This window comes from Oculina patagonica, chromosome 4 (assembly GCF_052425735.1).
Source record: "Oculina patagonica isolate OP01 chromosome 4, crgOcupat, whole genome shotgun sequence".
In the NCBI taxonomy this organism is placed as follows: Eukaryota; Metazoa; Cnidaria; class Anthozoa; order Scleractinia; family Oculinidae; genus Oculina; species Oculina patagonica.
Window position 1 is genome coordinate 8,418,331 of NC_135761.1, and position 24,405 is coordinate 8,442,735.

General features: G+C 39.2%; 5 protein-coding genes and 1 non-coding gene across 6 annotated transcripts; 1 reads left to right on the forward strand and 5 right to left on the reverse strand.

Moving 5' to 3' along the window:
• Positions 1-287: 287 nt before the first annotated feature.
• On the reverse strand, positions 288-1,208 carry LOC144648122 (melanocyte-stimulating hormone receptor-like). The gene has a single exon (XM_078507755.1). The coding sequence runs from the start codon at positions 1,206-1,208 to the stop codon at positions 288-290; it is 921 nt and encodes a 306-aa protein (XP_078363881.1).
• Positions 1,209-2,586: 1,378 nt separating this feature from the next.
• Positions 2,587-3,566, reverse strand: LOC144648674 (histamine H2 receptor-like). The gene has a single exon (XM_078508172.1). The coding sequence runs from the start codon at positions 3,523-3,525 to the stop codon at positions 2,623-2,625; it is 903 nt and encodes a 300-aa protein (XP_078364298.1). The 5' UTR covers positions 3,526-3,566; the 3' UTR covers positions 2,587-2,622.
• Positions 3,567-5,015: 1,449 nt separating this feature from the next.
• Trnae-cuc (transfer RNA glutamic acid (anticodon CUC)) lies at positions 5,016-5,087 on the reverse strand. The gene has a single exon. It is a non-coding gene; the product is annotated as a tRNA-Glu (tRNA).
• Positions 5,088-6,068: 981 nt separating this feature from the next.
• LOC144648123 (melanocyte-stimulating hormone receptor-like) lies at positions 6,069-7,285 on the reverse strand. Its single transcript, XM_078507756.1, has one exon. It carries the CDS (start codon positions 6,987-6,989, stop codon positions 6,069-6,071), a length of 921 nt encoding a protein of 306 aa, XP_078363882.1. The 5' UTR covers positions 6,990-7,285.
• A 5,435-nt stretch (positions 7,286-12,720) lies between these two features.
• LOC144648124 (kelch-like protein 2) lies at positions 12,721-14,100 on the forward strand. The gene has a single exon (XM_078507757.1). The coding sequence runs from the start codon at positions 12,781-12,783 to the stop codon at positions 14,098-14,100; it is 1,320 nt and encodes a 439-aa protein (XP_078363883.1). The 5' UTR covers positions 12,721-12,780.
• Positions 14,101-17,443: 3,343 nt separating this feature from the next.
• On the reverse strand, positions 17,444-19,070 carry LOC144652177 (melanocyte-stimulating hormone receptor-like). Its single transcript, XM_078512192.1, has one exon. The coding sequence runs from the start codon at positions 18,980-18,982 to the stop codon at positions 17,990-17,992; it is 993 nt and encodes a 330-aa protein (XP_078368318.1). The 5' UTR covers positions 18,983-19,070; the 3' UTR covers positions 17,444-17,989.
• Positions 19,071-24,405: the final 5,335 nt, after the last annotated feature.

Genomic DNA, 24,405 nt, shown 5'->3' on the forward strand with positions numbered 1-24,405 from the left:
ATCGGCCAGAAGATTAAGTCGAAAACGTTTGGGGTTTTCCCTTTAAATAATTTCATCATTTGTAGCCTTATAAAGCGAACATAATAAACATAATGTAACCATAACAACGGCATGAGCCCATTTTTGGACATTTTATGGCGTCATCTCACTGCACGGGAAAATGTTGGATTTGTTAAACTGAAATAAAATATGAAACTCCACTGAAAGTTAAAATCCGTCCTTCACTGAATATTGTTTTATTTAAACATTCTATTGTTTTATTTTTACATTCATAGACTAGGCTATATTTATTGACGAATTACATGAGTATTATCAAGGTAATTTTTTCTCAGTGCATTCCTAACAGCCCGGCGTATTTCTCCAATTCTCCAGCAGTACACAAGTGGATTTAAGAAAGAGTTAATAAAAACAACAGTTGAAGCATAATCGTAGGCGATTTTTACTGTTAATGTGTATCCAAGGAATGAGTCTACAAACATTGTCACACAAACTGGTAAATAGAAAATCAAGAACAAACCATAGACATAAAGTACAGTCACAGCAGATTTTCTACACTTGAGCACGTTTACCGTGTTTGATTGAACACTCCATTGTTGCTGGGATATCTGGCGCCGATGTCTGCGAACGATCTGAAATATATAAAAGGTGCTCACGACTGTAATTAGAAACGTTAGCAATAAAAGTACCACCGGAACGATTATCCAGTTTGTTAAACTAAACCTCAACATAACGACAGTTATAGAAGCAATCCAGAGGCAAACAGTAATTTGAAACACGCGAGGAACGGTGACAATCGTGGTGTACCGTAAATGCAGGGTTAATGCGAGAAGCTGATCAACGGGGATTAAGGTTAAAGTTGCCATAGACACGCCAGATGTCGTCCAACCTGATATGGTATGAATCATCCTTAAGACACAGTACACGCCAAAGTTGTTTTCAAGTTCGGCTATCTTGTACGCCACGAAAAAAGGCTGACAAATCAGTCCAACAAGGAGATCCGAAGCAGCGAGGCAAAACAAAAGGATGAAAGATGGTGAATGAAGTTCTCGCGTTTTCCAGATCACGTATAAAATAACAGAATTCCCCATACATGTTATAAGAGAAAACACTGAATTCAAAACACACGTTAGAATATTTGTCGTTTGCGTTTCTCCCGTTTGGTTCAAGTTTATGTCCAAAAAGGAACAAGTTTGATGGGTTTTGTTCATCGTGAGATGACAAGCTGACCGCAAAGCTGGTTAAGGCTGATTTTCACCAGGGACGAAATCGTAGTAGCAGTCTTATTTGGAGTCGTAAGACGCTTACGACCTAGCGAAAATCTAAAATCGGTGTGGTACGCAGAGTTACAAGCACGAGAGAATCGGATTCGCAATAACCAGAACGTTTCCGTTTTCTAGCGATTTTGGTTATGACTCTGTCACTTACGATCCTCAGCTGTCGTATGGAAAACTTGATTTACGGAATCACAAGCAGATGCGGAAGAACAAACCAATCACAATGCAAGTTCTCAGGCCCTCCTAGCACTTCCTTTTCACTTGCTACGGACAATTCAGTTTTCATTGGATCAAAAGCGATTGAGTCCTTAGCACAAATGTGAACTCTACTTACGACTCCGTCGGTTTGATTTTCACTAGATGGTAACGCTCTGCGCTTCTGATTACGACTCCGACTTTATCGTTAGTTAAAACCTGCCAAGAAAGCCGTGTTTTGTGTTTTTTGTTTCGACTCTAAATCTAATGTTGTAATTTAATCTATGTAATTTGGCTTCCTAGACTTGTTAACTCCTTAGTTATTTTTGGAGGCCAAAACCCTTTTAGCTTTAATTTCTATTGTGTGTAAATGTCTCTTTTTTATGTATAAGGTCAAAAATAAAGTCAGTGTTGTTGTCGTTGTAACGACAATGTGACTCTCGAATATACAGTGTACTCACAATCGGTGAAAGTATTATTTGTAGCTGAATAGTCCATTGTTATTTACTCCAGTTTTTTTTGAAACAAAATTGCACGATTTTTTAAATATAACTTTCCATAAGCAATCTGGCTTAATTTTGCATTCATTTCTGTTATTTTCTGACTTTCTAAGAAGGGGTGAAATCAAAGATGGCGGCTCTAATAACGTCAATTGACGTCATATGACGTCATAGACAACTAAATTATGTCATCTTGTAGAATAAGCTAAAGCTTTCTACTAAGTGCAAAATAATGTCGCTGCGCCTAAATTAAACGAAAACCCTGTGGAGGGGCTCCATCCACCATTCCCCACCCCCTGTCATGTACCAAGGTGAGGGTAGTATGAATTTACTTGTACGTCTGAGGGTTTAACTGAAAGAAAATACGAAACTTTCACTAGAAATTAAAATCCGTCCTCGGATCCTCGAAGTATTGTTTTTTATTGGATATCATGTTATCAACATCAGTTTTTTTTTTCAGTGCATTCTTTACACAGTCAAACATGAAGTACTCATTAAACTGCCTGGTCGGTAACACGTAAAAGCACAATCATTGATAAATTTATTACTAGGAGATAAATCGTTACTATGGCAACTGTATAAACTCAGATGTGTTAAATTAATTAAACGAGAAACTCCCTCTCTATACTGACTCTAGAAACTCCCACTCACGCTCAGTTTTTCCTAAGTACATTTTTTACAGCTCGTCGTATTTCTCCAATTCTCCAGCAGTACACAAGTGGATTTAGAAAGGAGTTAACATAAACGACAGTTGTCACGTAATCATAGGCGATTTTCAATGATAATGTGTATCCTGTTAATGTCTCCACAAAAACCGTTACACAAAATGGAAAATAGAAAATCAAAAATAAACCGTAAACATAAAGTACAGTCACAGCAGATTTTCTACATTTGAGCACGTTCACCGTGTTTAATTGAACGCTCTGCTGTTGCTGTCTGATCTGGCGCCGATGTCGTCGAACGATCTGAAATATTTTCATGGTACTTAGGGCCATAACTAGAATTGTAAGAAGTAATGTGACCAACGGAACAAAAAGCCAACTAAAGTTACTCCCCGTGATAGAAAACCTTAACAGAACGCCAGTTAAAGTACCGATCCAGAGAAAAGCAGTGATTTGAAACACGCGAGAAACGGTGACAATCGTGGTGTACCGTAAATGTAGGGTTAAAGCGAGAAGCTGATCAACGGAGACTAGACTCAAAGTGAGCAAGGACACGCCAGCCATCGTCCAACCTAATATGGTATGTAACATCCTCAATGTACAGTAAACGCCAAAGTTGTTCCCAAGTTCAGCTATCTTGTAAGCCACGAAAAATGGCTGACATATCAGTCCAACGAGGAGGTCTGAGGCAGCAAGACAAAACAAAAGGACGAACGAAGGCGAGTGAAGTTCTCGCGTTTTCCGGATCACATGAAGAATAACAGAATTCCCCGTCAATGTTATCAACGAAAACACTGAATTTAGAATGCAAACCAGAATATTTGCAGTTTGCGTTCCTCCCGTTTGGTCTAAGTTGATTTTCAAAAAGGAACAAGTCAGATGTGTTTTGTTCATTGCGAAACGAGCTTACTAGTCGACTAGAGGATCAGAAACCTGGTTAATTGCCAAAAATGTTAACAGTATTGTCTCAAATGTATTCACAATCTGTGAATGTGCAATTTGTATCTTTCTAGTTGCAAGTCAAGCTTTTGGATGAAAGTAGTCAATTTCCTTTTCTTTGTTGATGATCAGTCGTGTCCCTTCCTTCAATTTTCAAATTAAAATGCGTCGAAAGTGATGCATGTTTTCTGTAGTGCCCAGAGCAAGCAGGTTTTTTTTATGTGTTTAGGTTTGTTGTTTGCTTCCTGTTATCAGGGGAATGGTTGGATTTTTTTGTTATTTGAAAACCGAAGCTGCGACTTAAGTTATTTGCATTTTGGTGGAAATAAGTGTTTCTGTAATGAAAATATAAGGAAAATAAAAATGAACTAAAACCTAAAAGCAATAACAACCTTATTACTGATCGCTTTCAAACAATAACCTCTTTACTGTTTGCTTTTAAGCAATAACCTCTTTACTGATTACTTTTAGCTCATGTCGTGATCTGTTTGTAAAAAAATCGTATATTACACCTGTAAATAGCATGACTATTGTTTGAACAAAAGAGATTGATATCTTCGCAATTCTATTTTTACTTAAGCTGTTTAAACAGGAGAACCTGAAGAGAAAAACAGGAAAACATTCGGCGTATATATTTGCCAGAAATTTCAGTTTGTAAGACAGAACGAACTTTCTACGAGTGCTTCGAAAAAAAAAATCAATAGTATTTTAAAGCCAGAAACCAACAGTGAGAATGAACCCCAACATTGCAACCGGTCAACGCCCAAACCCCCCAACATAATGTGCTTCTATTTATCTTGTACATGATATGCAATGCGTATTCGTGTGATCTAGGTGGTTCTTTTTTTTTTTTTTTTTTTTTTTTGGTTGTTTTTTTGGGGGGGGGGTTAGCACAGAATACGTCGCTGCCATAGCCGCAGCCAGGGTAGTCTGGGCGTAGGACTGATTTTGACATAGTTTGTAGCGGTGGGGGAGGGCGACTCCCTCCCTGGGGGTTTTAAAATGGTTTTCTTTTTTTTTAAATTTTTTTTTTTTTTTTTTTTTATTTTATTTAGTAGTGTCTTTTTTTTTTTTTTTTTTTTTTTTTTTTTTTTTCCTGTCCCTAATCCCACCCCCCTCTTACTGACAAAGGAAGGGACAAGGTGGGGGAATCACGTGTACACACGCGTGAAAATGTGGCAGGGATATGTTGCAGCGAAATGGCCCGTTTTAGGTGCAACAAGAGGACTGAGTGCCTGATACATTTTCTTAGATGTGTCCATGTGGTTAGCACCTTGAAGGCTAAATCTTTAACATTGACCTGGCGGGTTGGTATAAATACACTTGAAAAAAAAATTGGTTGCAGTCACCCCTTCCATCATAGCTGATTGAGTTTCCTGCCACCGCCCCTCCGCCACTCCTTAATAAAACAAAAAATGAAAAAAAAAAAAGAAAAGAAAATAAACATCCCACGCCGGGAATCGAACCCGGGCCGCGGCGGTGAGAGCGCCGAATCCTAACCACTAGACCACGTGGGAACTGGCGTTTAATTTGTTAGGTTGCTCTTATAAGATGTAATCAGTAACCACAAAAAAGAACGAAATAGGTATTAAGTTCAAACTCTGCTGTTAAGGATGCAACTACTTGCTTCTTCGTCCTTGTTGCCGTTTAGCCAAACTCCGTTACTAAGAATGTTAATGGCCTAGGGCCATTTCCTGCCTGCATTGTGATTATAAGACTTGAGCTGCCCTTCTTGTTTTCTCCTTTGTGCCATCTTTAAGGCGCTTTAAGGACAAACATGTTTGGGGTCTGGGCGTTTGATATTGTTCCATTTTCTTACCCAGTGTAATCGAGTTTAATATGATCGTCTTCCGCCAACTCGGCTTCTCCTTGATTTTCTCGCCTTTCTCTTTGCCTGTATCATAGGCTCCTGGTTTACCATTTTTTATCTATTATTTATTTTGGCGGTCGCTAATTCTAGCTGCGGACGTTTTTTCAGGTGTTTTGTTTAGAATATTCTAGAATTTTCCAGCTGCCGGATCTGTGCAGCTGTCATTCATCACGGGGTAAAACTCCACGCAGAGGTTTTCCCAAGTTTCTTGAGTGTTCTTGACCCACCTGCCCAGCTGGAGATTAACCGGCAAGCACTCAAATGCCTGGTAGGAAACAAATATATGAACAGTAGCTAATAAACAAAAAAATAAACCCAAACCTTAATTTTTAACTTAATTCATCGGCCAGAAGATTAAGTCGAAAACGTTTGGGGTTTTCCCTTTAAATAATTTCATCATTTGTAGCCTTATAAAGCGAACATAATAAACATAACGTAACCATAACAACGGCATGAGCCCATTTTTGGACATTTTATGGCGTCATCTCACTGCACGGGAAAATGTTGGATTTGTTAAACTGAAATAAAATATGAAACTCCACTGAAAGTTAAAATCCGTCCTTCACTGAATATTGTTTTATTTAAACATTCTATTGTTTTATTTTTACATTCATAGACTAGGCTATATTTATTGACGAATTACATGAGTATTATCAAGGTAATTTTTTCTCAGTGCATTCCTAACAGCCCGGCGTATTTCTCCAATTCTCCAGCAGTACACAAGTGGATTTAAGAAAGAGTTAATAAAAACAACAGTTGAAGCATAATCGTAGGCGATTTTTACTGTTAATGTGTATCCAAGGAATGAGTCTACAAACATTGTCACACAAACTGGTAAATAGAAAATCAAGAACAAACCATAGACATAAAGTACAGTCACAGCAGATTTTCTACACTTGAGCACGTTTACCGTGTTTGATTGAACACTCCATTGTTGCTGGGATATCTGGCGCCGATGTCTGCGAACGATCTGAAATATATAAAAGGTGCTCACGACTGTAATTAGAAACGTTAGCAATAAAAGTACCACCGGAATGATTATCCAGTTTGTTAAACTAAACCTCAACATAACGACAGTTATAGAAGCAATCCAGAGGCAAACAGTAATTTGAAACACGCGAGGAACGGTGACAATCGTGGTGTACCGTAAATGCAGGGTTAATGCGAAAAGCTGATCAACGGGGATTAAGGTTAAAGTTGCCATAGACACGCCAGATGTCGTCCAGCCTGATATGGTATGAATCATCCTCAAGACACAGTACACGCCAAAGTTGTTTTCAAGTTCAGCTATCTTGTACGCCACGAAAAAAGGCTGACAAATCAGTCCAACAAGGAGATCCGAAGCAGCGAGGCAAAACAAAAGGATGAAAGATGGTGAATGAAGTTCTCGCGTTTTCCAGATAACGTATAGAATAACAGAATTTCCCAGACATGTTATAAGAGAAAACACTGAATTCAAAACACACGTTAGAATATTTGTCGTTTGCGTTTCTCCCGTTTGGTTCAAGTTTATGTCCAAAAAGGAACAAGTTTGATGGGTTTTGTTCATCGTGAGATGACAAGCTGACCACAAAGCTGGTTAAGGCTGATTTTCACCAGGGACCAAATCGTAGTCGCAGTCTTATTTGGAGTCGTAAGACGCTAACGACCTAGCGAAAATCTAAAATCGGTAAGGTACGCAGAGTCACAAGCACGAGAGAATCGGATTCGCAATAACCAGAACGTTTCCGTTTTCTAGCGATTTTGGTTATGACTCTGTCACTTACGATCCTCAGCTGTCGTATGGAAAACTTGATTTACGGAATCACAAGCAGATGCGGAAAAACAAACCAATCACAATGCTAGCTCTCAGGCCCTCCGAGTACTTCCTTTTCGCTTGCTACGGACGCTTTAGTTTTCATTGGATCATAAGCGATGGAGTCCTTAGCACAATTTGAACTCTGCTTACAACTCCGTCGGTTTGATTTTCACTAGATTGTAACGCTCTGCGCTTCTGATTGCGACTCCGACTTCGTCGCCAGTAAAAAACCTGCCAAGAAAGCCGTTTTTGTGTGTTTTGTGTTTGTTTCGACTGTAATGTTGTAATTTAATCTATGTAATTTGGCTTCCTAGATTTGTTAACTCCTTAGTTATTTTTGGAGGCCAACACCCTCCTTAATTTCGATTTTCTAATGTGTGTAATTGTCTCTTTTTTTATGTATCAGGTCAATAATAAAGTTGTTGTTGTCGTTATAAAGACAATGTCACTCTCGAATAGACAGTGTACTCACAATCGGTGAAGTTTATTTCAGACAATAGTCAGGACTTTTTTCTGTCAATATTTAAATTCAAAGACTCAACTTAAACGCATACTAATTTGGCACCATTTATGATGAGCTTTTTCTTAACGTACAACACTAGCAGATGTTTTGATTTGTTGCAGATTGTAACTTTTTCATCATAAAAAGTTTCGGTTTATTTCGTTATAGATTGTGAAACATTCTGGATTTTTTTGTCATTTTATAACGAAACCACGATTAAAGACCTTTATATTTTTTGGGATTATAAAGGAAATGAAAAGCACAATCTTGCGTTTCAGACGGCAACGTTTTTAGTGATTGCTTTTAGTAGCAAAAGCTCCAGTCGTGATCCGCTTAAAACGTCATTTGAATAATATTTTAGCACGACTCCTGTCACGACATGAAAATACAACTTTACCGTGGTGTAAAGATCAAATAAAGCTGGGGTAAATTTGGAATTTATTCAGCTATACACTGACTTTACATTCTTTAACGGTGACCTTTATCCCAGCTTTACACTCAAGTATAAAGGCAGAAAAAGAGGCTTCTTTACACATTTAATCATCTTTAACAACATTTAATTGATGGTATAAGCAAGCTTGGAAACAAGCTTGTTTATCCAACTTTACACCCGATTTAACCACCTTTAATTTCTTGTAAATCGCAATTTTTATGCTGTCTGTTGAGTAAAGGAAAATGTATGAATTATTTCTCTCTGCTTGCGAAATTGTTTCTTTCAGCGCCTTCTTATCCATTAGATGAGCAAATGTACGTACATGTCGATTTGTACTGCGTCGGAGGTAAGCGACTGCACTTAGCTAAAGTGAAGCTAAAAATCGTTATCCCTTTCGCTCTCCCGTCTCCCACCACTTTTCACGGCAGGTGAAAAAGCGTTCGGATCTGTCCTTGCTGTGTATTCGTTAGAAACTGTATTCGTTATTGCGGGCCCAAGAGAGGCCCGCAACCCTAATTTTGACAGTGACCAGTGGATTGCGTTTAACGCGTGCGCGCCACGTTAATGAAAGGCCAGCACCAAGCAGAAGTTGAAAATTTTGTTCTTCCACCAAGAACGATCAGAATGCGAAAAATTTGTCAACCAGAACATTTTGTCGCAACACCTGAAGTTAAAAATCTGTTCTTCAAGTACGACAAGAATGCGAAAAATGTGTCAATTGCCACATAAGATCGAGGCTTCTGTCACATGGAAGATTGCAAACATTACGTTTGACCGCGGAAGATTTCGGAGATTTGCTGTGATTGTATCACAAATAAACCACGGCAAAGCGAATGATTCCAACAACGGTAAGTCTCGGGAAATTCCTTACAACACTGACAACATATCGACTTTACCGACTGAGTAAAATCACATCTAAATTCACACCGTGCGCTCGACAACACTTCGCAAAACTGTCAATCAAAAAACCTGTGGTTACCGCTAGTATATATTTAAACGAATTTGATGGTCTTTTGCTATGCCTAAGTTTGGCTAAATCCGTGACACGGCCCCGTAAACCAATTACAGTGAGCATCTCCCACTGTGATCATATGCAATGGCATGCACGTGAAGATATGAAAGATTCGGATTTATAAGCTAAGGTCTCAAGTGGCGGTATATTCAGTGATGGCGTTGGCGGAAATCAAAACAACCGCCGTGAAAAAGGTTCGCTTAATTCGAAGTCTATGCTATCAGTGTCATGGCGTTTTTGTAAAGTTAATGTTGTGTTCAATGGCGGGAATTACAGCTTTGTGTCGGAAAATGCTCAAAAACTGAAAATTTGTGAAAGAATTTCGGTATTTTCGCCGAGTCGGGGGATTATTGCGGGCCCAAGAGAGGCCCGCAACCCTAATCTTGACAGTGACCAGCGGATTGCGTTTTACGCGTGCGCGCCACGTTAATAAAAGGCAAACAGAAAAAGGAAGTTGAAAATTTTGTTCTTCCACTAAGAACGATCGGAATGCGAAAAATGTGTCAATCACGACAGTTTGTCGTAACACCGGAAGAGAAAAATCTGTTCTCCAAGAACGATTTTCACACAAGATCTAGGCTCCTGTCACATGGAAGATTGCAAACATTACAATTTGCAGACTTGTATAGGGGTCATGAATGGTCCCTCAAAACGTCGCAGTGCTCGCAAAATTTAATGGGTGCTCGTTTGCTCGTGCTCGCACAACTTAACAAGTGCTCGCATGCTCGGTTTTTAGTGGAGGTAGGTTTTTGAAAAGTGCTCGTTGCTCGCAAGGCTAATTTTTGTCAGTGCTCGTTGCTCGCAAGGCTAATTTTTGTCAGTGCTCGTGCTCGCAAAGAAAAACGCTGTGCTCGCAAAGACCATTTGATACCCTTGTATTACAGGTGTTGCTTTTGAGAAAATTTGCTCTGATTGTATCACACAAGAACCACGGCAAAGCGAATGATTTCAGCAACGGTTATTCTCGAGAAATTCGTTATAACACTGACAACATAGCGAGTTTATCGACCGAGGAGAATCACATCTCAATTCACACCGCGTGCTCGTCTACACTTCAAAAAAACTGTCAATCAAAAAACAACTCTGGCTGGTTCGCGGCCGGTTCGAGGCAATTAAGCGTGACGCGTTACTCGGAATAATTGTCTTTTGTCCAGTACAGTGATTCATCATTAATCGCGCCACGTTAATAAAAGGCGAGCACAACATAGCGAGTTTACCGACTGAGAAAAATCACATCTCAATTCACACCGCGTGCTCGATTACACTTCCCAAAACGATAGAAACATGCATTCCTTGCGTGACGCGTTACTCGGGATAATTGTCTTTTGTCCATATATATATGATAAATGCAAATGCGGCCTTACACTACTGAAGACCTGAAAAAAATTTTTCAGAGCCTGAAATTTTTTTCAGGTCTTCATTAGTGTAAGGCCGCATTTGCATTTATCATATATATATTTCATTGCTACTGCTGGACACACATTCATTTATTTCACATTTCACATATACTTGGGCCGAGTATCATGTCCACCATATAAAGGGATTACCCATATACTACCGCTCTCATGTGGCTTTGATAGCTCAGTGGTAGAGCATTGCACTGGCAAAGGTCGTGGGTTCGACTCCCGCTCATAGCCTGAAAATTTTTTTCAGGTCTTCAGTAGTGTAAGGCCGCATTTGCATTTATTGCGGGCCCAAGAGAGGCCCGCAACCCTAATCTTGACAGTGACCAGCGGATTGCGTATGACGCGTGCGCGCCACGTTTATAAAAGACTAGCTGCAAAGCGGAAGTTGAAAATTTTGTTCTTCCACCAAGAACGATCAGAATGCGAAAAATGTGTCAATCACAACAGTTTGTCGAGACACCGGAAGTTGAAAATCTGTTCATCAAGACGATAAGAATGCGAAAAATGTGTCAATGTCAACAGTTTGTCACATAAGATCGAGGCTTCTGTCACATGGAAGAAACATTACGTTTTGCAGACGTTGTTCAGACGTTGGTTTTGAGAAGATTTGCTGTGATTGTATCACAGATAAACCAGAGCAAAACGAATGATTCCAACATCAGTTATTTAATCTCGAAAAATTCCTTACAACACTGACAACATAGCGAGTTCACCGACAGAGGAAAATCACATCTTAATTGCACCGCGTGCTCGATTAAATCATGCATTCCTCGCGTGACGCGTTACTTTTGTCTAGTGATTTGTCAACTATTAATCCGTAATTTTCCACCATGAACGGTTAATGCAAAAGGATCAGAAAATGTATCGTTCAAACACTGGGAAGTTGAGAATTTTTTTCCTCCACAAAGAACGATTAGAATCCGAAAACAAAAGTTTGTCGAGGCCCGAACTTTCTAACCTGTGGTTACCACTAGTCATATATATATTTCATTGCTACTGCTGGACACACATTCATTTATCATTTATTTATCGACACTGCCATCTAAAATAACGCACTCTCGTACCAGTACCTTTTCTAAGTGCGTCAAGGCCCGAACTTTCTAACCTGTGGTTACCACTAGTCATATATATATTTCATTGCTACTGCTGGACACACATTCATTTATCATTTATTTATCGACACTGCCATCTAAAATAACGCACTCTCGTACCAGTACCTTTTCTAAGTGCGTCAAGGCCCGCACTTTCTAACCTGTGGTTACCACTAGTTTTAAGTAAAAACGATTTACCGAATCCAGTTGGCAATGCCACCAAACCATCTTTGTCCGACACAGGCGCCTACACCGTTTACTTCAGGGGCACCCAACAGACCGTTTTGACGAATATCTGTTCGGAAGACGATCTTCGGATTTAAGTGTGATGAAAAACTGGAGATTTCTTTAGCTCAAACTTTCTTGACGTGGGAAAGCAATAGCTGTTGTTTTCGTAGAGAGAAACATGTCGTTTTGGTTTAATAAAAGGACAGCTGCGATTTTCGAGAAGGTAACAGCCGCTCGTAAATTCAGCTAATAATATTTCGTTTCCTAACATGTTCTGAAGTTTAAACATTCAGCTAGCGCGTATATCCGAACAAAATACGCCTTTCTTAATAGGGTCTAAAAATAAGGCTTTAAAACGCACAAAAAGGACACTGAAAACGTAAGAACGGTGTTCCGACACTTAAAGTAAAATTTTTCGTTGGGTGCCCCTGTAAAACAATTTGTGTTTAGCGCATTCTATTTCAACAAGGAAAGTTAAACCGTTTGTCATTTGGCTATTCGATTTCTTTATTAGCTATACCATCCTGCAACTGATCTCTAGACCATTTGATCTAGCTTGGCCTGCTGATCTACTTGAACCTGATTAAAGTTACACAGTAGAGACCTTCCTCGAAAAGCCTATTAGGGTTTGCTGATAGTTCCTGTCCTATAATCTCCTTAATGAAATCTTGTAACTTAGAACTTTTAGAATGAAATAGCGCAAATACAGATTAATTGATTGTGTTGACGGCCGGCCACACCAAAGTTCACAATAAATCGATCGAGTTCCAATGAACATGCACGCGGTCAACGTCATCTCGACCCTGTGCGATATTGTAACGTTGTAAAATAAACTTTACACAGCTGAACGAAGATCATTTTGGTGTTAAGATGGCGTTCTTGCGTAACCTTGCTTATACTGCTAAACAGGCTATTTCAGCTAAAGATGTTTTCAGTGAAGTTGATATGCCGAAAGACACACTCGATCAGCCATGCGATATTACTTTGGTGGTTGAAAATGGCAAAAAGTTTAAAGCTCACCGACAAGTTCTTTCAGAGGCAAGTCCTTTCTTTGAAAAGCTGCTGAACAGTGACATGAAAGAGTCTAAAGAAGGAATTGTTCGATTGGGGATGTTTTCCGATTCTGCAACGGGAAAGACACTGGAGTTTATTTACGCCGGTAATGTTGAGATATTGTCTGAAGACGATGCCCGAGACCTAATCGTTATGGCCGATTATTTGTTAATAGAAAACTTAAAAACTCTCACTGAAAGATTCTTATTAGGTAAGTTGAATATTTCAAATTGTATTTCAACTTACTATTTTTCCGAAAGATATCAATGCAAAGAACTTGTTTCGGAGACCAAAAAATTCATCTTTGCAAATTTCACCTCTTTATTCAAAGGTGACCGCAAAAATGTTTTGAATATGCCAAGTAAAGAAATTCAAATGTGGATTTCAAGTAATGAGATAAATGTTACTGCCGAAGAAGATGTGTTTAAGATCATCCTAGCATGGATTGATCATGACAAAAGCAAGCGAAAGAAATACTTCGCCGAGTTATTTCGTCACGTCCAACTGGTGTATGTATCACGTGACTTTCTGTGCAGTGAGATATGGACAAATGGCCTTGTGAGCGACAATGATGAGGGGTGTTTGGATCTTGTAGAGGACGCTATGAGGTTGCTTGAGTCTAGAAACTACGACAGACTCCCTGTCACCCCTAGAAAATCGCTTGAGGTCCCTGTTATAGTGGCCTGTAGTCCAGCAAAGGGTCGTCATATTCAGCATTATTTTCCTCGTGAGGATCGGTGGTACAGTTTAGGCGAGATGCCATTTTCTTTCGTGAGTAGCTATCTCGTCGGGCCTTGTCATGGTAAAATCTACGGTATACAGTATGAATTTGCTTCCTATCGTCACCGAATGGTGAGTTTCAACCCATACACCAACAAATGGATGTTATTACCAAGCAAAGAGGACAGAGACTTAAAGCAAATATTTGTTGCAAATGAAAATGAAATGAACGCTTTGGTATCTGAACCATGTAAGAACCATAGAGTGCACCCGCGCTACTATCTCCGATTCCATACAGAGGTACAGTTCTGTGACAAAGAAAAACACGTTTCACTTATCACAAAGTACAAACCCGAATCAAACTCATGGGAGGACATATCATCATTTGATCACATGTGTTTGAAATTCAAGCTTTAACTAGTAAACAAATATACAAAAAACTTGTGACCAAGAGAACAATAGAGCCAACAAGCAAAGCCAAGTTTACAGCTATCTTTTCCGAAAACAATTTGGACTGGGCAAATATCTATAAAATTCCGTTCAACTCGACACTTGATACGAGAACTAGAGCGCTTCAACTCAAAATACTTCACAGAATTCTTTTCACCAATTCATCTCTTTTTAAGATGAAAATATCCGCCACTCCACTTTGCACCTTTTGTGACTTGGAGAGCGAAACCCTTGAGCACCTTTTCGTGGACTGTGAATATGTGAAATCATTCTGGGAAGCTTTCACCGCTTGGGTTAATTCCCTAGGCATTGTTCTTAATCGACCAACTGGCCAAGAAATAATGCTCGGAATAACAGGAAATAACGACGATCGTAAGCTAGTTAATCACCTTCTAATCTTAGGGAAACAAACAGTATTTTATTGTAGACAAAAGAAGCTCTCACCAATGTTTTCATTGTTTCAGCTGCGTGTGCAGCGCATTATAGAAATTGAAAAGATAATAGCCACTAAAAGAGATAAACTATTAATACACCTGTCAAAATGGGAGAAGGTTGTACCTTTTTTTTTTTAACTAGTTAAGCTTAGATACTCCGGTCTATCTGTTTCTTTTCTATGAATTGATGCATATTGTAATCAGTGCTTAATGTGTTTTTCAAAAGTGTAATTAGTGTAGTAATCAGTAATTTGTTAGACGCTTATTTATTCATTTATTTATTTTTCATTTTGTCTTTTTAGGTTCTATTAACGTTATAAGCTGTAGTGTTATTGTATGTGTTGTAATAATAATTTTTGTCAAATAAAGAGCATAAATTATAAAAAAAAAATCATTTGATCACATGAATTTGAGGGAAAATGTTTGCATTGTATAGCCAAGAACAATTTTGTATACTTTGTTGGCGGTGAAGAAGATCGTTACACAGGTTACAGCTTCGAATTCAAATACAAATGCCTCGCTGATGTTGAGAGGTATGACCTTCGCAAAAACAAGTGGGACAAAGTAGCTGATATTCAAATTGCAAGGAGCTCTGCTACCGGTGCTGCGGCAAACGGGAGAATTGTTATTGCTGGTGGAATTAGAACCACTAAATGGTGGTCGTCCCGTCCGGAAGAATTGCAACGTGAATTGTTCAGTGAAACAACAACTAAATGGGAATTTATTCAAACGTGTGACATGCATCCACGGTCAATTCTCAAACTCCTGTCTGTTGATGACAGACTGTATGTACTTGCCAACTCGACTCGTCCGCCTTCAGACGAAAGACCGTTTCAATACCAAAGAAATGTCAAATGCTATGACCCTGACAAAAATGAATGGAGCCAGAAAACGCAAATCCCTGGAAAGGGGGGTCATGCGTTTAAGTTTTTTTCAATAAGGATTTTCAACGGATTTCTCGATAATAAAGGAGCGAGGGAGGTCACGCGGAAAACGACATCTTCTCCCGTCCAATCATCACGTGCATGCTTCTTGTGACCAAGCTGGTAAACTGCAGGGAACTAGAATCCGTATGCGTTCCTTGGATAGCTGCCTCTCAACCACGGCATCCAAGATGAAAATACTCATGAGTCTTAGCGACCACTAACCGTGACCTGCGTCCTAATATTGATATAGACAAATCAGATGCTGCACAATGAGTCACGGACTAGCTTTGTTATTGACGTTGAACATTTTATAACTTTCAGATGATTTCAAGATATGGACTAATTTCGTTCCCCACCCGCGAGATCTGGGAACGAGATTAGATATGGACACGGTGACTCCCTTTAATAAATTTATTGTTGCTAAAACATATTTAACCTAGCCAATAATTTGGCTAACATTTGATATTTTATGTTGATTTTTCATTTGTCACCATGGGAATTCAATTCGTTTGGGAACATCAAAAAAAAAGAAATTCGAAATCTCTTTTTTTCACCGCGTTTTCGCGCTCTAAAATCGTGAAATTTCACTTCCGGTTGGGTCCAAAACCGCGCACATTGGGGAGCTGGGTCTATTCTGCTTTTGACGTCATGGTCGATCTAGACCCAGCTCCCCACTGCGCGCCGTGACGTCAAACAAGAATGCGCTCAGTGAACTCAACTCAATAACCAAACAAACCGAACATGGAATTTTAAAGCTGCGACGGCATAGATTTAAAATCGCTTAAATCACAACAACACGTGTGCTACTTCTAAATTCGTTTTGAGCCTAATACGTCAAGATTAAAAACCGCCTTTTTATTTTACTTACCTGTATATTTGCTGATATGATATATGATAGTATTATTTTCACACACTGTTTCCATCGGCTTTTCTAAAAAACTATTATTACACTAGTATCCCTCTAGACTTCAGATCATTTATAAACTTCCAAGCCTTAAGCTTTTTTTTCGGTTTTCCGGCACCAAGCCGCAATCTTCCTTTGAAATTCCCTGTTCAGTTTGTTTGGTTCTAGAGTGTATCACTTGTTTGACGTCACGGCGCCAGTGGGGAGCTGGGTCTAGACCGGCCATGACGTCAAAAGCAGAATAGACTCAGCTCCCCACTGTGCGCGGTTTGGACCCAACCGGAAGTGAAAATATTGCGTGTTTTAGGTCGAAAACGCGGTGAAAAAAAACGAGATTTTGAATTTCTTTTTTCGATGTTCGCATCAGCATACCACGTAGATTTGATCAGGCAAATAAAAAAAAGTCTGTCATATATACTTTAAAAGTGTTATGTATCTGACGCAGCATGAAAATTGGGATTTACATTAAATTAAAGTTGTTTAAATTTGGTGTAATGTGGGTTATCCAACTTTACACCATCAATTAAATGTTGTTAAAGGTGGTTAAACCGACCTTTACGCTACCATGCGTAAATGTTATTTAAAGTTGTTGTAAAGGAGTCTCTTTATTTATCTTTATACTCGAGTGTAAAGCTGGGATAAAGGTCAGCTTTAAAAAAATGTAAAGTCAGCGTATAGCTGAATAGATTCTAAATTTATGCCAGCCATATTTGAGCTTTACACCACGGTAAAGTTGTGTTTTCATGCTGTGTGACGTCTCTGTTGTGTACTCGTTGCAAAACTGTGCTAGTTTTATTTATTGGTAAGCCAGTCAGTGCCGAGATCAGTGTCCGGAGTTATAATAAGCGACAACAACCTCGTTCCCAGGGCTTTTCCCCAGGGAAAAGCCCTGGGAACGAGGTTGAAGCGACAAAAGTCCTTGAAACAGTTGGTTGAAACTAATACTTATTTAACATTCTCATTTGTCCACCTTTAATCTGTTGCAGCTTGTGAACCTTTTCACTGTTGTACCTAAACGAGGAAAGTCTGATCTTGCAGCTAGCAAATCCAACATTGTATCGGGAGGAGGGGTGAGGGGTAAAATTTATCCAACGTTCTCGAAAAGTTCCGAGTGTTTCAACACTTTTTGCGCCCATTATAGATCTATTACACTGGCGACAGTATAATCAGCCCCATTTCAACTTTTCACGTTGAAAGCGAAGTCACAAATGAAGAAAGCCAAGCTTGGTCGGAACTTCTTAGAGCCGCTTTCATGAGCTTTAGATTTAAAAGTCCTCTGTCCGGCTTTGACCCAAACATCAAAAGTTATTCTTCAACATTTCCTCTCTATGCCACAAGCCAATTTTCAGTCACGGCAGCAGCTGTATTTTCTAAACTCTCGATATCCAAACTGATTTAAAGCCGGAAATCAATTTGACCATGCGCAATTCACTAATTTTACCCCCTGTGTGTTTTAACAGAAAAGGTAATTTGACCGAACAGAGTACAATTCAGGCACTTTTCGGGTGATGTGTTTGTACTTCGATTACGTAACAACTATCGGAGTGTGGAGATCCAATTAGAAGCACGAATGTTGCAATTGCCTTGACTTGCTAAAGAACACGAGAAGGAACTCCTGGAAATTGAAATCTTCCCCGACAAAATGTCAAATACTGGCAGATTTGAGTAGTGTTTTCTGCTAAGCTTTTCCCCAGTATTTTTTTCACAGCCCGTCTTATCTCTCTTATTCTCCAGCAGTACACAACAGGGTTCAGGAAGGAGTTAATAAAAACAACAGTTGTAGCGTAGTCATAGGCAATCTTCACTGTTTTGGTGTATCCAATAAATGTCTCCGTGAGCATCGTTATGAAAAATGGAAAATAGAAAATCAAAAATAAACCATAAACATAAAGTACAGTCACTGCAGATTTTCTACACTTCAGTACATTTACTGTGTCGCTTTGACGATGATCCAAATTTTGCTGTTGCTGACTTATCTGTCGCTGGTGTCTGCGAACAATATGAAATATCTTCAATGTACTCAGAGTGGTGACAAGAAATGTTAAAAGTGTTATAACCACTGGAAAAATAATCCAGTTTCTTATCCAAAACCTCAACATTACGACAGCTGTGGCAAAGAACCACAGGCAAACAGCGGTCTGAAAAACGCGAGGGATAGTAACAACCATGTTGTATCGTAAATGCAGAGTTAAAGCGAGAAGACGATCGATAGAGACTCCGCTTAAAATTAACAAAGATACACCAGACGTTGCCCAGCTTGATATGGTCTGAATCATCCTCAAGGTGCAATATACACTAAAGTCATCTCCAAGTTCAGCTATCTTGTACGCCACGAAAAATGGTTGACATATTAGCCCAACGAGGAGATCTGAAGCAGCGAGGCAAAACAAAAGGATGAAAGATGGCGAGTGAAGTTCTCGCGTTTGCCGGATGACATGCAGAATCACAGAATTTCCCACACACGTTATCAGAGAAAACACTGCATTCAAAATACATGTTATAACATTGGCTGTTAACGTCTCTCTTGTTTTGTCTAAGTTTATGTCCAAAAAGGAACACGTTAGGTGGACAGTTTTGTTCATCATGCTCAAGATGTGTTGTCCACACGGAAGCTTCGCCGGTTAACTTAAAAAAAATGAAGAGATCCAGTTAATGTGACGAGTGTATTATAATCTGAGAGAGTGATTTGCACTTTCTTTTTAGAACCTTTGTTCAATCGAAGTTTAGCTTTAGAAAGAGATTGATCTTCTGTTTGTTGACCTCAATTGTCGCGACTCCTTCTTTTAATATTCAAATTAAAATTTGTGGAAATCATTGTTAACTGCATTGTATGCTTTTTAATACCAACATCACGACAGGAGTAGATTTCCTGCTAAAAGCAATCAGAAAAACGCCATTGTTTGGTTGGAACTTAGGGTTGTTTTTCTTGATTTTTTGATAACAGAAAATACAGGCTCAAATCTATCAAAACCAAAATCAGACAACTTTGGTTGCGGTTTTGGTTGAAAATTCAAAAAAATCCCCAGCTTTTTTTTTCTGGTTTTAAGAAAAATTAACCATATTTTTTAATAAGTGGATCGGAAAAATGATATTTAATACAAAACACCTGCATGCCGTGGTAAATTGCGAAATAGCTTGTAGTGAATGTGATATATTAATATTTCTATTTAGCAGGATTCTTTTAAATTTGATCAAAAATCGAAACTAGTAGAAGGGCCGGATATAAACTGTAGACTTACTAATTTCTGCAAAGATTTAGTAAAATTTATTACGATATTCTTTAAGTTTTATTTTGTAAGAAGTTTTTTCCCGATACATTAAGAGTGAGTCCGCACGAGAACCATGCAGGCGAGTCTACAGCGCATCTCACCGATTTCCCTCAAATTTGGCACACTTGTGTAACTTCACTAGTACATTAACCATGTGCAATATTTTGGTTCAATTGTTTATTTTTTGGAGAAATGTCAATCAAACTGTCAGACAGTGGAAAGTACTTAAATTTGACCTAAAAATATTCACCATGTTTGATCCCCTGCTACATGCTAAATATAAAAAGAAATGATACGAAACTTTTACATAAGACAAATCAAGTCCCGAACAATAGAAAAACGTTCAGTAAACTTGTGTCATTTGCTGCGTTTGGCTGAAAGCAAAATTCCAAATCTCCTTATTCAATTCGTATCAAAAAAGTGGGGTTTCAAAAGTCGTTGTTTGTAGACATGCGGCGTTTCTTCAATCGAATTTGAAAGTATCAATAGATTGCCAAGGAAATGGTGTCCCTATTTATCAAATAAAATCTCTGTTAAGTTTAAGAGGAATTACAGGTTCGCATCAATAAATGGTGTTAACTTCGTGACAATATGCAAATGAGCTCAACACGGAAATCGTGATAAGTTCAGAGTTTGTAAAATATAAACTAAATAAAATGTTGCTATAAGAAGTAAAACATCGTTATGAAGCTTTTTGCATAAAAATACTTTTAAATCGTTAGTAGTTTTAACTACTGGAAGTCGTTGGCTGGTAATAAGCAAATTAAACAAATTCAAACGAACACAAAGGTCATACCGACCTGCTGGTCGTACTGCACCAATTTGAAAGATATCCCATCAAGCAAGCATCATTGCATAAAAGTCATTTCCTTCAAGGGTTTTTGGCATCGCCCTCTTGGTGTGTAAGCTGCGTTTAGCCGTATTTGCCAGCACCATAGTAATTTAAGAACAGATGTTATCAAAACAAGTTGGCGGCGAGACATCGAATATAATATCCACCGATCATGAAAACCGACTTGTTTTAGAATTCGGTCGCGTGTTTTGTTCACATATAAAAAACATGTTTCCACTGCAAAGAAATTATGTAGTCATCGTTTTCATCCAGTAAGAATCTGTGGCACAAGTGGTTTTTGGTGCTGTCGTTCTTCGAAGAACACCGACAATAGTTGATTGCGTGACAGACCGACTTGTGAATTTTATCTCAAATTTCATGTCTCAAATTTCACTCTGACTCAGATCATATTGCGATCGTCATGGCTTCGTTTATGTGCTTTCAAGAAGGACCTGACATTCAGGGGCCATGGGATATGTATAGACTCATTTATAAATGTTCGCCACAAATCGCCATGGCTTTAATTTTCCACCTTTTTTAATTTTGAAAATCTGAAATCGAAAAATTAGCCTTTAATACCGACTTACCGTAAATAATCTTATAAACGCCAGGGCTTTTTAATTTAAGGGGTACATGCGGGAGTTTTAAATAAATATGAGGCGTTTAGTAGAAAAGGGGCATTCATATCACCAGGAGCCCATGATTTCACTCTAACTGTAACGAAACAAATAGACAAACAAGTATGTAAATATGACGCGTAGTTTGCTCCCGGATAAAGATAGGAAACAGATTTTGTGAGTAGGAGACTACTCTAATCTTTTCTAATGCAAAGCCTACAGATGTCGTTCACAGATTGTTCGATATCGATGTCTTCATCGTCATCGCATCGGGGTTAACCATGTTGGCTAGCTAGCTCCTTTGGTCCCTTCGATGTCCGAGTGAATCAATTAACTAACTAAAGAAAATTGCGTGTTTTTTACTCCATGAAACGTTTACTTGAGTTTTGAGGCGAATATATTTTTTCTTTTTTTATTGAGGAGGGGGGGGGGGGTGATGGGGGCAGGGGGTGTCTATTAGACACGGGACGTTTATTAGTAGAGGCCTCTAATACAAATTTTACACCTCAGGGGGAGGCGTTTATTTAAGAGTGGGGCGTTTATTAAATCATTTACAGTATTTCACTCATTTACATTTATTCTAAGGATTGCCTACGGGAAAAATAAAATAGAACAAAAGAGTATGATTATGAGTATCATTGAAAACGAACTTTCAACAACCTGGTCAAGGCAAAGACGAATCATGAGTTGTAAAAAGGCACGCTGATCTACACTTATACAAATATTTAATTCCGTCGATACGTCGGTCCGTCATTCTAGCTTTAAATTAGGAAATCAGTAGGAGCACTATCAGAGATACAGGTGATTCCAAATTTGTTGAAACTGTTCTGGATCCTTGTTCCCAGGGTCTTCGTTCCCCTAAACCAGCGGTTGATAAACGAGTTTGGACATTAAATTTCGTTCCAAGAACTTGCGCATTTTCCGTCAGCCTTGACCGAACTGGGCCGTCCTCTGCCCTCTGGGCTATTTATGGTTCCGGTTTAATTGTGCGCATGCACCGGAGACTTGAGATGGAATGATCCGTTCTCGCTCCCAGAGTCTACGGTCCTTCTGTTCTGCGCCAGGGATCGAGACCTCTGCCGTTAATGTCTGTTAAGCTACGCAACGAATTGAAGGCGGGGTTTGGTTGGGAATGAAAAGGAATGAGGCACCAGCGGAGTGGCCCCGAGGCGAAAGCGGAAACCCGACTGAGAGGTAAGTGCTTGGACAGTTGCTATAGAAAACGGCTCCACATCGAGGCCCTTTGAGTCACACTAGGGCTTTCCACAAGTTGCTCGGCAACTTTTTGGCATTTTTTCATGTTTCGAGCAACTTTTTCCCCCTTGGAGCAACTTTTTTCCTCTCGAGCAACTTGTTGCATTTTGAGCAATTTCCAGACCGAAGATTTCCGAAGATTATACGAGTGCTGTTCTAAGGCAAAACGAACTTTTCCGAAGACTTACGACGTTTGCCGAAGATTTTCGAGGGACATCTGAAGACGTTTCAACATTCGGCTCATTCTGTATAAAACATTACAAAACTCGTCAGCAAACATGACGTCATCAATATCTTCACGATTTTTCCCAGTTAAAGGAATCCTTGTCACTTAACAAAATAATATTCCCTTTAATATGTTATTTAGATACTTTTGCTGTAAAATTGCTTAAAACTGCTTTGAAGATCTTACTCTCAAAGGGAAATTAGCATATATTTAGAAAAAATTCTTTTGGTTAGAAGTAGCGTTTTGGATTTTTTGGAGCAACTTTCGATCAACCTTTATTATATGAAGCAACGTTTTTGGATTTTTGGAGCAACTTTTTGAGATATTACGGGCAACTTTTTGGGAAATCTCGAGCAACTTGTGGAAAGCCCTAAGTCACACTGCCCGAAGCCAGTGGAGAGCACGGATGAAAGAAAGAAGGATATAGTGAAGGCTAGAGCAACGAAAAAGAAACTACTTGCAGCAAGCGAGCAGAATGCAAATATACGCGTCAGCATGACGACATGTCAACAGCGCACGAAAGGCATGATCCACGAGGGCGAGGCTGCACCAGGCACGAACTCAAACCAGTTTAAATTCGTGCGACTGATCGCAGTGACAAAATGAGTGAAAGCAGCCTTGTCGCAGCGTGTGTGCACTTCTGCGACAAAATATAAACTAACCAATGAGAGAGCTTCATGTATTGAATTCAAAAACTAGTTTACATTCTCCCTCTTCCAAATTCGCTGCAGGTGCACCGAACAAACGCCTTGTTGCAGGGACTTTTTGAAGTAGTACACACGAAGCGATTTGTCGCAGAGAACCTCACATAAGGTTTATTAGTACTTCATTAGTGTTTTCATTAATTTGAAAGTAATATTGTGTATAATTAATATAAGCTACTTTAACTTTTTCATATATCACATTGATCTGCAATATGGTACGAACAGGAGCTAGAGAGATGGTGGATATAACCCCAGTGTATAAAGATTGAGTGAAGTCCAATTGGGTATGTAATTATACGCGTTATTAACAAAATCGAACTGCGCGGTCGTTCGATTTTGTTAACAAGGCCTTTGAAAGACCTTTCAATTGGCATTAATGGTTTTGACATCCACACTATAAATCAGACATTCAGTTAGGGAAGCAACATTATTTTTTTGGAGGAGTGGCCAAGTGGGATCAAAAATCCTGAAAAAAAATTGTTTGCAATAGCAAAATGCCCACATAAATTGTTTGAAGACATCAAAAAACATTGTCTGCAGAAAGATGCAGCTGGAAAAATTGTTTGGACAGAGAGCGCCACGGAAAGAAATCGTCTGTACTGTACTATACTACGCTTCGAGTAAAACAATGGTCCATTCCAGCGTTTCGATCGAGCACATTCTCGTCCCCATAGCTCTTTCGTTTCTCTTAGCCGGCTTGGCACGAGAAAACCGAGGGCCCTTTGTTTCCTCGTGCCAAGGCCCAGCCGGCTAAGAGAAACGAAAGGGCTATGGGGACGAGAATGGATCGAGCACTGAGGCAAGTCTTGAGAGACTGGGTACTAGTCCAAAACAACATGGCGCCCGGGTGAAAAGTAACTTACCAGGCTTATGAAAATGTGAAGCACTGAGGCCATCGCTTACGAGAAAGGTGGATACTAACTCCTTGCAGAATTGTTTATGAACATTATAACTACCGGGTAGACAGAAGTGAGCGACGTTTTCTCTTTCCAATCTGCACGTGAAGATACGCTTGAATTCGATCGATGATGAACATGTCAAGTGGCTTGTTTACCTTTTCTCACGCTGTAAGTCTGTATTTATGGGCACTAAATAGCCGGATAATT